The following is a 13705-nucleotide window of genomic DNA, read 5'->3' as shown; positions in this document are numbered from 1 at the left end:
TCTATGAACCTGTCTGTACACCAGACGGGCGGGGAGTGGATGGTATAAAACATGATTGTAGAAAATGGGACAAACGACTCTCAGAATACATACAGAATGAAGAGAAACTAGCGAGCGACAGCCCCAAATATGGCCCACTTATGGATCTATCTTCAGAGGATTTCAATACGCTTGACCTTACCTCCTCAACCGTTAGTGGAATCTCGTGGAGATAGTGGACGACGAATAACGACAAGCTTTATTGGACATGAGAACAGAAACTGGGGGAGAATTTGCGGTGGAAACATACTTTGAAATGCGTCTTGAGTGTCCAGTATCCAAAAGCCCTCTCTTGCATGCAATATATGGCATAATGACATTAATAAACAAACCCCGGTTTCTTTTTAGAATCTGGTGTGGGGTCCGGTGTTAATAGGTTTTATGGGTCGAGATGTTTTTTCTTGTCATTTCCTTTTTATTATCGCTGGGATGAATATTTTCCTGCCCCTGCTGGGTGTTCTGGTTGACCGTTTGCGGAGAGAACAGATATACCTAGATATTTCATTTTGCATATATCATGTTTTCTGTTAGTTGAGTTTTTGAGGGGCCGACTTCTCATCCATATATCTCATGAGCGTAAATGTTGTTTCGTGATCACTATTGCATTCCATGAATGTACAATCTTTCGTCAATTTCAGTTAGTCCTCTGTCTATTTCCCATAGCTCAACAAATAACCACTAACAAGGATAAACAAGTAAAAACAAAAAGTAAAAAAATAAAATAAATTGATTCAACGATTTACATCCTCCTCCTGCAATTGCAACTCATCCAAGAGTAAATCAGCGACTAGAGGTGAATCGAGTTCGGCTGCTGCATCGCGTATAACAGAATCCCAGACCTCCCGGTCTAGTCGACGTAGCCTTCTAACCCAAACGGTTACTGAATTTGAGTCATCATCAGCATTCCAATTTCCCCGATCTACTCCATTTACCAGTAAAAAGTCTTGCAAATCTTGTAGCCCACGGTTGAAAAGATATTCCTCAGGAGATGACAAATCATCATCAGCTTGATCTTCAACCTCATCACCATCACCACCAGTTTGACGTCGATCTGTTGGTTCTTCATCCTCAGAAACCTCCGGCTCGTTCTCGACATCGCCAACGGCCTCTTGTCCAGGGAACCCGAATAACTGTCTTGCGTCGTCAAATACCCACGCGGGATGCGTATTTGGCGACAAATCCATCTCCGGGCCTGGCGGCAGGGGGTCTGAGGCTGACATTCGTTCCGTAGAAAAGTGGTGAGGCAGATGCGTGGTGACTGACGGAATATCTGACAACAGGACATGACGAGCAATATCCAGTGTGATCTCAGGAGGTTTTACTTCCTCTTTAGATTTAGTAAGAGTGTCTGCAACCTCGACGAGAACAGAGATTGCCTCAGGGGTATTCCAGATATCCTTAGCTCTCGCAATATAGAGTTCACAAAACAAGCAGTGCGTTTCGTTGGGAGACTGCACTGCCCATATGGACTTCGGTATGGGCTCGATATTGAGTTCCTGAGATAAACGGCAAAATACCCAGGGGTAATGAGACATCGCCTTTCGCAACTGTGAACGACCTTCGACGGGTTTCCCTTGGAGAAGATAGGCCAGCGCAAGTGAGCATTGGATATTCAGAAAGTTCTCCCAACGTTTACTAAAATACGGATGAGAGCATAGTTTGATGAAATGATCATGCTCTCGTCCTCTGATAGCTAGAGAATCAATTATCAAATTGATGGCGTACGGGTCTCCGGGGTCCAGGCTTAGGAGTAGCTTTGCCCACTCGTACGCGGTTTTCAATGTACCTTTCATCTCCAAATTCTTGATATATCTCCAGCCTGAAAGCCAAAATTCACGGTTGGCGGCAATGTTAAAATTCAATCGTGATTTCCCTTGTTTTAAGCGAGTGCCAAATGAGGAGTGGACCGAGCGGCCGATAGTGAACAACGCTCTTTCGAGGAGATCTCCTGAGACTGCATGGTCGCCTTGATGTTTGGCAATCTCGGAGACTTGTAACAGGCTTGAGATGTGGTACGCTTTTCAAACCATAAGTACACGACATGTAGCAATTATTGCTGGAATTGGGCTTAACTCACGATTGTATTGCAGATGGTATATCATTCTCTCCGGTTCCATCGACTCGACACACAGGTCAAACTGCCTTTGAGCATCCTCGTAAGCTTTGTTATGAACGAGTTTATATTCCGCTCTGTCAGAGTGAAGGCCCCGCACTACCTCCATCCCAAGTCCTCCGCTAGTCGCCCGTGGCCATTCATCCTTTGCCTGCATCAGGACATTTTTACGCAGCGTCGCTCCCGCAAGATCCTTCCCACGACTCACAGGGTTATAGCGCCCCATCAGCGCCCGTCCAAGATCCAGAGGTTGATTTCTGTTTCTTCGCCCTGCTCCTGCACTAGAAGCTTCGTTGGTACTTTCTAATACCACATTGCCGAATAACTTTTTCATCTCGTTGATTGCATTGAGACGTCGCGGATCGATTGCAAGAAGTTCATCAGGTTCCTCAGATGGACGTCCAAATTCAATGCGCCATGAATTCTGGTCCGAGTCCAGAGGTGAGACGTCATTTCGCAATGGCTGTTTGGCAGACAAAGCTTTTAATGCGAGGTCAATCTCATCCAATTCCGACTCTTCCGCATGGGGGACAGCAGCGGGTTTGGACTCTATAGGACTTGCTGCTTTCTTGACGCGTTTTTTCTTTTTCTTCCTTTTCTTAGTATCCAGGGGTTTTGAAGGAGTAGAAGGCTTTTCTGGCGTCTGAATAGGCTCCGGGATTGAGGTCTCTGAATCAGATTTGTCTTCTGCATCCTGGCTCTCTAGCAATTCAAACGCATTGAATTTAGGTTGTGGTTTTTGGAAACTATGTAAGCTGTGCAAACTGTCATCCAGATCATCGGGTGAATCATTTGCATGTTCTTGTTCTTGAAGTTTCTGGAGCTTTCTTAAAGCTCGGGAAGACATGGAGGCGGAATGTGAGATGCAGGTAACTATTCAGAGATAATAAGGTGGCAAAGAGAGACAAAGGATGAGGACAAGACATGAGTTATCAGCACAGCTCAGCCAGTCAACTCCTCATGTAAATAAAAAATATCTATCATCTGTGGACTCCAACAGTCCTAGTATGAATCATATGCATACTTAGCACCTGTTATATGCAACACAACCCTTCAAGGAGGAGACCTAACTAGGAAATAATGTGCACCTACAAGCCAATTCCTCTGGCTTAGTCATGATTGGCAAGCTTCCCGGCTTAACTACAGCCTTGGCATTCAACCTCCTCCCAACTCCGCGCGTCAACCCTCTCTTATCACCAACATCTCTCCCCTCTTTATTCTCATTTATTCTCTGAAAAGAGTACTGGGGATAGGCTTCCTATCCAATACCCTTTTCCCCGGCTTCTGCGTCCTACGGTTTCGATGCATCGAGCAGCCTCTCACGTGTTGCAAACGGCACGTAGTCCCTCTCTTCATAACCTCGGGCGGAACCATCTCGCTCCTTTTACACCTAGCTATGCAGTAGCGCTGCGGACCATCTCCTCTACTGCCTTTACTCCTGCTACGGTCCAGTCCTCCATGCACCTGCGGAACTTTTCTCTGGCTTGTATTTCGACCTTAGTGGCATCCGGCGCCTGGTACGCTTACAAAGGGGGCCAGCACTCTGGCGCTGTCACAAACCCTCTAAGCTCGAGCACCAGTCTTGTATCACCCACGGGGATTCAATCTCGGGGAATTTCTTCAAGAGATTCAACGAACTTCGCTCCAGAGGAAACTGCCATAACTACACGCCGTGCCCTTTTGGTGGAGAATGATCAATTCTATGCTAGCAATATTGTTGGCACTCGACCCCTCTCCAAGGAAACAGACTGTTCTGGAAGAAAAGTTCTAGAGATGTTAACCCCCGAGCAAGCGACTCAGAAACTCAGGCGGAATGAGGAGTCTTATCTCGTTGGTCGTGGAAGAGGTGTCGTTCGCTATGATGTTGTTCAATTGCCCAGTAACGACCCTATCGAAGACGACCATGCAGAGAAGATCGTAGAAGTGCCACAATCAGTCTCTGCTTCTGATCATGGCAGTGCCGAAAGCAGTGATTGGATGTTCTGGGGCGTATTTGACGGTCATTCGTGAGTTACAACAATATAACATACCTACTACCTCGCATTACTGATATTTGACTGTACATAAAGAGGATGGACTACGTCCGCAAAATTGCGCCAGGCCTTGATATCCTTTGTTGCGCGCGAATTGAATGCTACTTATAAAGCCGCTGCAGCAGATCCATCCAAGATATTACCATCACCGGAAGCCGTCAATGCTGCGATGAAAAATGGCTTTGTCCGACTCGATCACGAAATTGTTCATGAAAGCGTCAACAAGGTTATGAAATCAAACTCGAAGCGTGTTGCAGCAGAGCTTCTCGCGCCTGCACTGTCTGGATCTTGTGCTCTTCTTGCCTTCTATGACAGCAGATCTAATTTGTTACGAGTTGCCTGCACCGGAGATTCGAGAGCAGTACTTGGTCGCAGGTCACCAAGCGGGAAATGGGTCGCAAGTCCACTTTCAGAGGATCAAACAGGTTCAACTAAATCAGAAGTCGAACGTCTACGTCGGGAGCATCCCGACGAACCAAACGTTGTCCGCAATGATAGAATATTAGGTAACCTTGAACCTAGTCGTGCATTTGGTGACGCATTCTACAAATGGACACGTGAAACGCAGGATAAAATCAAGCGCCACTTTTTTGGAAGGACACCACATCATCTTTTGAAAACTCCGCCGTATGTGACAGCTGAACCCATTATCACAACTACGGCTATTGAACCTTGCAACGGTGACTTTGTCGTCTTGGCTACGGACGGCTTATGGGAGATGCTCACCAACGAGGAAGTTGTCGGGCTTGTGGGACAATGGCTAGAACACCAACACTCCCTTGCCTCAGACGGAGGTGCTAAAGAGTGGTTGCAAAACTGGTTCCGCTCTGGGTCGAACTTACCTGTAGAGCAAGCTGTGACGGATAAAGCGAGTGGCCAACGACTCCCTATCCGACAACAGCAATGGGACATCCGCCCTAACAGCAAGCGATTTATCGTAGAGGACAAGAACGCAGCTACTCATTTGATCCGCAACGCGTTAGGGGGGAAAGATCGGGATATGGTCTGTGCATTGCTTACTCTTCCAAGCCCATACTCTAGAAGATATAGGTACGTTGGCCTATTTCATCACAGAAAATCCATTATAAATGCACTAACCCACCACGTCCAGAGATGATCTTACGGTCGAAGTCATCTTTTTTGGTGAAGGCCCCGGCACTGGTGATGTGACGTTAAACACCGAGGCCAGCGCCACGGCAGCTGAGGCGAGACCCAAGCTCTAGAATTTCCACGCCCAGTATTTCCCAAGAGTTCGATTGGCAGTTTTGGTACGTTTCTTTTTTCCCACATTACCTGCATAAGGACTCAGTAGATTTTGCCGTTTTCTGTTAGCTAGCTAGGTTAAGGCGTTACGGATAGACGGATTTCAAGTCTTCTGGGTGTTATTTCATCTTCTCTGTTCTCCCTATTAAATCGTTACACCCGCGAACCTTCTCGATTTATCTTAACAATGACTCATTTTTTGGGCGGTCTTGGTTAGCTCTTCGTATGGTCTGGTCCCTCCCGTCCCTCCATCTTCGTTCAGGGCAGAGTTGTCAGCTATATGATAGCTTTAGTCGTCTTTCTCTCCACAAGAACATTCTTTCCTCGGTTTCTGGATCAGTAACATAATTATGGCAGGTGGGAGATAGTGTAGTAAAAGAACATTACGTTAATCCCTTATATAAATACCCAGGTAGTTGGATGGATGTGTTTTTCTCCCGCTCTAACCAAACAGTCGCATGTACTGCAAGCCAATGAAAGAAAGAGGATCACAATAAATTGGAGATGCTAGTGTCTAAGGCTTGCCTATTCGAAGAATATACCTGCTGAGCAACATAATGATCGGGTTGAACACACGCAGCAGGGAAGATCTTATCTTCCAAGCGCAGCCGAAACAAGAAAAAAGCAAATAGGTTCTGGAACCCACCCTGTTGACCCCAGGGATTCTATGCCCGGTGCTTTGACATCGTGCTCCATTTCCCACTAGGGTATCTCATTTCCGGATGTTGACCAGGAGATGGGTGCTAGTAGCAGGAGTTCCCACAAACCGTATTTTCGCCCCCTACCGATCAACCTGCTTTGGTACTTGGGAAACTTTCTCTACATAGATAAACCTCTCAATATCTTTCCTCTCACAAGGCTTTGGTACAGTCGGGAAGGGCATGAACTTTTTCAAAAGCCGGCTCTGGATAATTGCAACGGAGGTTGTGGTTAACCAATATATGCCCAGAGCCGAGGGGGCTTCTGAATACATCAAAGCTGGTGCAATCCAAATGGACATTGCTTGGAAAATGCGCTGGATAGCCCACGAAAATATCCCCTGCAAATTGCCTTGTGATGCCAGTATCGGAAGTTCCTTTGCCTTGCAAATTTTGGAACCCCAGGTAATATGGGTGAACATAAGGGCTGAAATAGCGAACGGAAGCACGTATAGAGGGTCTGAAGCCACGAGATCAGGGAACCAGAATGCTCCTTCAGTAGAGAGAGAGGGCTCCACGGGCACTTGGGCTTTGGCGGCATCTGGACTAATCCACTGTTGAAGAATGACTAGAAGACCCGGTTGCCAACCTGACATTGATCGGATACTTTCCATAAAAGCGAGCCAAAACGGGAGTTGTAATAGCGGGGCGAACGGGGTGAACGAAGCAAAGCGGAGTTCATGCCGTCTATACAAAGCCTTTTGGAACTGCTTTACTGCCTTCGCACTTTCTCGGCTCACAACTCGCGGTGGCAGAAACAATTTGTTCCTGTAGCATTCATCCAAGATGCTCTTCCTCTTCATACGGTTATATGCAATGATGGCCGGGTTTTGAAGTATTTTTTTGTTTCGTTGTGACATTGACCACATATGGAAGGGCAAACCGAATGTTATCCGCGCAACCACTGCCGTGAGCGGTATTGATGCAACCCATGGGAGACCGCTGTAGGTATGGACTAATTGTAAAAGATCGTGGGCACACTCAATCGATGTGGAGACTATCTGGGTAGTAGGTCGCGACGGGTGGAAATTGCACCTCTGATAAGCAATTGAATGCTGTCTCGCTGGGCATTGCTTCACCGGGCATGATATCCGAGAGAGGTTCGCACTCAGACCGCGGCTGCTGGTCTGTAAAGCATATAGAGATAAACCATACCCGGGGGACATCACGCTATTCACAACTCGGGCGACGTACTATTTAGCATCTCCATAGACCACTCAACGGGCAATAGTAGCAAATAAAAAGAATACGAAAGCCCGAAAGAAAACAAAGAGTGAGTGTGAATTGAATATGTTGAAGCCGGCGAACAAAATGAAAAGTCGCCTCGCCGAAAGCAAGACTAGCACGTGACATATCTTCTTATTTATCCTCGGAAGCTGTCAACTTTACCCAGCCTCAAACTTCAACGTCACTCCTTTCTTGCCCCTCTGCTCTTCTTTATTCCTTTTCTCTCCCCAGATAGAGCCACCCGTTTCTCAGCTATGAGCTGCCAATATCTATTGCTACAGTCCGCCGTCGACTACATGCCATAATGCTGCTGTCGTCCGCCTCCTATGTGGCCACGGTTGTGACGCTCCTGACACTCTTCCTGATTGCTCCGCGGTTGGCAGCATTTGTCTTCCGCTCTGTTTTCAGGTTGTTAGGGTGGCTGTTTTCAAAGAAATACCAGTGGAAGCGGGAACTAATCCGTTCTCGGGTAAGGTTTGATGAGGAGGAGTTTCAGTCAAAAAGGTCCATCTCTCTGAAACACGAAGACGATGACTGGGAAAAGGTCGAGACTGCTGGCATTGGGACTGCCACAAATGGGGACGCTGCGGGTGAAGATTGGGAGGGCATCATAGGATTCCTTCATCCATTCTGGTAAGGAGACAAACTGATTTGTCGTCATTCCTAATACAAATGGACTGATTCGATGTTTCGCAGCAATGCCGGTGGCGGAGGCGAGCGTGTTCTTTGGGCAGCAGTAAGAGCCACGCAGCAACGCTGGCCAAAAGCTATATGCGCAATATATACCGGTGATATTGACGTGGATAAAACCACCATGCTTGACAAGATCGAAGTGTGTAGAGCTTTTAAGTGCCCATATGATCTTTAGCTAATTGGTAAAACATAGAGCCGTTTCAATATCCGCCTCTACCCTCCAACGGTGATACTCCTATATCTATCAACCCGCAGATATGTCCTCAGCAACTTGTATCCACGGTTTACTCTCCTTGGACAGTCCGTGGGATCATTGATCCTTGGATACGACGCCTTCCATCTCCTAATTCCGGATATTCTCATTGACACTATGGGATATTCATTCGTCCTTGCGCTCTGCCACTTACTTTTCCCTTCGATTCCGACGGCAGCATATGTCCACTACCCTACAATATCGACAGATATGCTTGACTCTCTTGACGATACTTCAGGTACAAAAGGTTTAAATGCAGGTGCGGGGACCGGCTGGAAAGGATACGCCAAGCGACGATATTGGCATGCATTCGCAAAACTCTACGGCTGGGTTGGTGGCACTATTGATGTAGTAATGTGCAACTCATCCTGGACCTCCGCACACATCAGCTCCCTCTGGCTCCCCTCGCGGAAAAAACGGCGAGAATATAAGGAACCCACTGTCGTATTCCCCCCTGTAGCGGTGTCAGAGCTAGAATCAATCGAAATAGACCTTACCCACGAGCGAGAAGCACGCGAACCAATAATCCTCTACATTGCCCAATTCCGCCCTGAGAAGAACCACTCTCTAATCCTTCGCGCCTTTGCGCGTTTCCTCAAGGAATTCAAGAACACACAGTCCTCCCCTTCCACATCCTCCTCCTCTATCACCACAGCCACCACAAAATCTCCCCAACTCATCTTCATTGGCTCCGTCCGCCACTCCAGCCCCGACGAAACTCACATCTATAATCTCCGCCTGCTCGCCCACGAACTCAAAATCCGCAACACAACCACCTTCATCTGTGACGCCACCTGGCCAACGATCCTCGATCATCTGCGCCGCGCCTCCATCGGCGCCAACGCCATGTGGAACGAGCACTTTGGCATCGGCGTGGTCGAGTACCAGGCGGCAGGTCTGATTAGCGTCGTGCACAACTCCGGCGGACCCAAGCAGGATATTGTGGTTGATCTAGGCGAGGGCGGGACGGGCTTCCGTGCTACGACGGAGACAGAGTTTGCGGCAGCGTTTGAGGCGGCGCTGGCGCTTCCTGATGAAGAGAAGGTGGCGATGAGGATGCGGGCGAGAGATTCGGCTAGGAGGTTTGCGGGTGAGGTGTTTGCGGAGAAGTGGGGTGGGGAGATGGAGAAGTTGATTGCGTTAGAGAGAAAGAGGGGCACTGGGGAGAGGAAGCAGAATTAGTTGTTGCATGGGTCGATGCATGGATGGGTTGGTGTTAGTTGATTGCTATTGTTAGAGTAAATTAGAAATGGGAAGGCCGAAATACTATCGTAACAGAAGCATGTTGACCCACACTCTAGACATTCATACCTTGGTTCTTGTCTGATGTGTACTATCCTATCTAATCTATAATTGTCCATGTATGGTTTAGATTCGTTTGAATTACATACTTAGCAAGAAAAAAATATATACAAGCCTGTCAAATAAAAGTGAAACAAGTGGCAAATTTGTCTCCGTGATTAGCACTGGTTATCGAAGAACTATTAGAAATACTATTACTTCTGTAGATCAAAAAACTCTCCAAATAGTCAAATTTTTATTTTCTTACGAGTATACGAATGGTAATAGGGTAAATCAAATCAAATCATCAAAGCTATCCGAGTCCTTTCATTAAGAGATTTCATCAGTAACATAAAACCAAGAGAACTCCCGCCCAAAGGTGACAATCAAAACAAAATGAAAGGAAAGAAAAGAAAAGAAAAAAGAAAGCAAAGCTGCATCAACCGACCTCGTTGAATTATTTGGTAGCATGAACCAAAGCGGCAAAAGACGAGGGGTATGTATCCGTGAGCCAACAGTGGAACGGAGAATAAGTAGATCAAGAAACCAAAAAGCGAATGTTCAAAAACCCCAAAATGGATTAATAATTTGATGAAAGGAAATGAAGGGGAGGGAAATGAACGCTAAGGGGAATCGTAAGGTATGAAAAAGGTATTAATAATGGAAGGAGGAAAAAATAAGGGTATGGATAAAAGAAAGGGAAAAAGGCGCCCATGGCGGCATGGGTAACTTTGGATGTATGTACACATATAACTGAAATACAACCGTAGGAAAGGTTGGAAAGGGGAGAAGATTCAAATGGAGAAGAGGGGAAATGGAGGGGAGAAATACCAAGGGCACAGAAGATAACAACAGAAGCATAAATATTCCACCTTAAACACAAATAGCTCCGAAGTTTGTTCATATCATGGCTTATACATACCATCGTGATCACCCAGTCCGAAGTCATTCACATCCCTCTATCCCATAGCATAAGGAAGAACCAAAGAGTAGCGACCAAAACATGATATGAAAAATAAAATTAAAAACAAATAAACAATATATGAAATATGGAATGAAATAAGAGCGGCCGTCAGGAGGTATTCATCCCATAGCAGCAGGCTGTTTAAAATAAAAAAAGGAAATGGACTTATCTTTCCCTCATTTTTCTTTTATTCTTTTATTCTTTTATACTTTTATTCTTTTTTTCTGGCCTTTTTTTTTTTTTTTTTCTTTCTCGTTTCATCTCGTACCATTGTAATCAGCCGTCCACTCCTGACTGTGCTGTCCCCAGCCACCAACCCCAGCAGCCGGCGCCCCCATAATCTGATCCTGTGGTGGACCAGACGTGTAATTCTGCCCGGAACCACTCGCATACCCACTATTTATCCCTGAATCGTCATCATCACCAAATCCAAATTCGCCCCCAGAGCTAGCATCGAAACTGCCCCGGCCACCGCCACCAGCCGTATCATCCGGCTGTGACGAGAGTTGATCCCACTGCAGAGTTTGGAGAGCAGGATACTGTGCCAGCAGCGCTGCAGGTAGCGTAAAGCCCGACACCTGTCCCTCCATCGGCGGGATACTCATCGGTTGAGTCATTGGTTGCAAATGACCGTGCATAGATTGTTGAACCCCGAATGTCCGCTCGCGCTCAATCGCCTCCTCATCTAGCAATGGCTTGATACATACTCTGCCGGCTTCTGAGCGAAAATGGCGACCCAGCGCATCTGCTCGCGCGAACCGTCGCCCACAACCCCAGTGGCCGCCGCGGGCTAGATCGCCACGACATACGAATTTCTTTTCACCGGAGTGGAGAGACTCGTGGCGCTTGCGGTCATGCTGGCGGGCGAAGGCCTTGCCGCACACTGTGCACACGAAGGGCCTCTCATCGGTATGTGTACGAAGATGAGAGCGTAAATTGTAGGCTCTGGTAAAGCGTTTCGGGCATAGGCTGCATTGAAAGGTTGCCGGGTGTTTTTGGATACGTTTGGAGTCTGTAGCACTTGCACCTGGTCGTTGGGGGTCGGCGAGATCCAGTATGTAATTACGATTGTCGATTGAGGAGGTTGACTGGCGTCGATTCTTGGCTGCTGCCGGAGAAGCATCACGGGAGGATGGAGAGCTCAGATTGCCAGTGCTGCCGCTAAAAGGTGAAAGGGAACGTTGGGAGCCTGGACCAGCGATAGCTGGAGGTGTCGAAAGTGGCATTGGACGAGTCATGGGATGACCATAGGGATCAGACTTGCTGCGTCCACGAGAGCCTATTGTTCCATTTCGCTCAGTATAAAATAGTTTTATGATGTACTTAGGGAAGATGTACCAGGGGTGAAAACTTACGGTTAGCGGGAGGGCTGAGAGTGTCCATATCTGTCTCCGGTTTGGAAGGGCCAAAGCTTGTGGTTCGTGATGGAGGCGCAAATTCAACATTGATAGAAGGCGGCGTCATTTGGGCAGCCTGGCCCATATCCCCAGGACTATTATGGGTTTGAAAAGCGGGTGCGGGCGCTGGGGTCGCCTCAGCCCGGGTGACATACATTTCTGGAGGACTAGTTGGTCCAAGTTGATTATTCACATGCTGTGCTAAGATAAATGATCCATCTTGCCCCGGATCTGCACCTAGTTGCTGCGGCATCAGGCGCGGAGAGATATAAGGGCTCTGACCTGGGCTAAGCCTTTGATGTAGGACTTGCTCCGATATTGAAAATGCTTCCATTCCCAAGGCATTCTCATATGGGTTCTGATCGTTTTGAGCGGAGAGTAATGGAGAATGACTGTTAATGTCTGGATCAAAGGTATCGTGATGGGCGAGATAGGGCGAATGTGCAGCAGAGGAAACGTCTGAGTGCTCTGATGGTGCTCTTCGATGGCTTTGGAAAGCGGGATTCCCTAGCATGCCTTGCCAATCGGTGTGGGATTGGCTCGTCAAAAAGGCCGCACTTGTGGGGTCCAATGATGTTGGACGAGACTGGTTGGGGGTATAATAAGCACCTGAGTTAGAAGCTGGAGATGATGGACGGCCAGGGGACGGGTGAGCATCAGGTGGTATCAAGTGTGGGGGAGTGGGGTGTGGAGATGATATCCTGCTTAAGTTCGCAGGATTGACAGACTGGTTTAATTGTTGCTGTTGCTGTTGTCGCTGATTCTGATTGAGTTGTGGATCAAGCATAAGTGAAGGGTCGAAATCAGATGCGGTATTAGTGTTTGTGTAAATAGTAAAATCCTCAAATTGTGGCCTATTTGAGTTAAGGAGGCTGGAGAAGTTCTCCTCCCCCTGCGCGGCTTTGATATTCAAGGAGCGTTCGAGCTGACTGAGGAAACCGGCCTCGAAGCTTTGAGAGAACGGTTGGGGATGCCCAAAAGGAGGAGGTTCCGACGATGTGACGCCAGAGGGATGGAGGAAATTGGTATCATGCGCGGATGCGGATAGGTAAGGTGTGGTTATGGGGAACTGCTCATTGGAAGTGGCTAAAGAGGGAGAATTGGTGAAGATTGTACCAGCAGGATCGAGTCCAAGGGAAGAGGTCTGGGGGTCGTGGTATTGAGGGTGTGGGGAGGTTGATGGATTCAAAGAACGACTTTTATTGTTCATTGAACGAGACCTCCCTCTGTCCTCCTGTGGAGCTTCCATTGCGCGTGTTTGTTGATGCGCGCGTATGTGGGAGGAGGAGGAGGAGGGGTAGAAGATGTAACGTATGAGGTTACTTGAGAATGGCAGCTATAACGTTAGTTCCTCCAACAAAAGATCCACTTTTAGCAGACTCGGGAGTTTATTAGCTGACACCTAACCAGAGAAGAAATACACAATGCCCCTGATTATCGGATAGCGATGCAGCGGCAATGGTATGGGTAGCAGCGGCGACGTGTTAGATCTCCCTCACAACACCCTAAGGATGACGCGAAAAAGAAACGGCAACTCGGTTTTGCGGGGGGGAATCGGCTCGGTGGAGGAAAGGGGGTATTTCCAGCGTTGGAACCAGTTATTGACGTTCCAGAAGGTAAGCAGCAAGATAGACCAATTCTAAGAATAGACAGCTCCTCAGAGCGGCGAACAATGCGCGAAAAGAAGAAACTGAAGGTTGGAAGGATTGGGTGGTGTGGTTGATGATCTTTTTGGCACGCGGTG

General features: G+C 47.6%; 5 protein-coding genes across 5 annotated transcripts; 2 read left to right on the top strand and 3 right to left on the bottom strand.

Annotated features, from left to right (window-relative positions):
* Positions 1–770: 770 nt before the first annotated feature.
* Positions 771–2999, bottom strand: PAAG_07835 (Nulp1-pending protein; the record flags this gene model as incomplete). Its single annotated transcript, XM_002790100.1, has 2 exons — positions 771–2056; positions 2117–2999. 2 exons carry the CDS (start codon positions 2997–2999, stop codon positions 771–773), a joined length of 2169 nt encoding a protein of 722 aa, XP_002790146.1.
* A 455-nt stretch (positions 3000–3454) lies between these two features.
* Positions 3455–5408, top strand: PAAG_07834 (phosphatase; the record flags this gene model as incomplete). Its single annotated transcript, XM_002790099.1, has 3 exons — positions 3455–4158; positions 4222–5235; positions 5297–5408. 3 exons carry the CDS (start codon positions 3455–3457, stop codon positions 5406–5408), a joined length of 1830 nt encoding a protein of 609 aa, XP_002790145.1.
* An 821-nt stretch (positions 5409–6229) lies between these two features.
* PAAG_07833 (hypothetical protein) lies at positions 6230–7312 on the bottom strand (the record flags this gene model as incomplete). The annotated part of the gene is made up of 1 exon (XM_002790098.1): positions 6230–7312. One exon carries the CDS (start codon positions 7310–7312, stop codon positions 6230–6232), a length of 1083 nt encoding a protein of 360 aa, XP_002790144.1.
* A 365-nt stretch (positions 7313–7677) lies between these two features.
* Positions 7678–9501, top strand: PAAG_07832 (alpha-1,2-mannosyltransferase alg-11; the record flags this gene model as incomplete). The annotated part of the gene is made up of 3 exons (XM_002790097.2): positions 7678–8006; positions 8070–8205; positions 8260–9501. 3 exons carry the CDS (start codon positions 7678–7680, stop codon positions 9499–9501), a joined length of 1707 nt encoding a protein of 568 aa, XP_002790143.1.
* Positions 9502–10821: 1320 nt separating this feature from the next.
* On the bottom strand, positions 10822–13210 carry PAAG_07831 (C2H2 type zinc finger domain-containing protein; the record flags this gene model as incomplete). The annotated part of the gene is made up of 2 exons (XM_002790096.2): positions 10822–11843; positions 11920–13210. 2 exons carry the CDS (start codon positions 13208–13210, stop codon positions 10822–10824), a joined length of 2313 nt encoding a protein of 770 aa, XP_002790142.1.
* Between the last annotated feature and the right edge of the window lie 495 nt (positions 13211–13705).

Source organism: Paracoccidioides lutzii (assembly GCF_000150705.2).
Source record: "Paracoccidioides lutzii Pb01 unplaced genomic scaffold supercont2.27, whole genome shotgun sequence".
In the NCBI taxonomy this organism is placed as follows: domain Eukaryota; kingdom Fungi; phylum Ascomycota; class Eurotiomycetes; order Onygenales; family Ajellomycetaceae; genus Paracoccidioides; species Paracoccidioides lutzii.
Note: the sequence above shows the minus strand (reverse complement) of the source record. Positions and strands in the feature narration are given on the sequence as shown.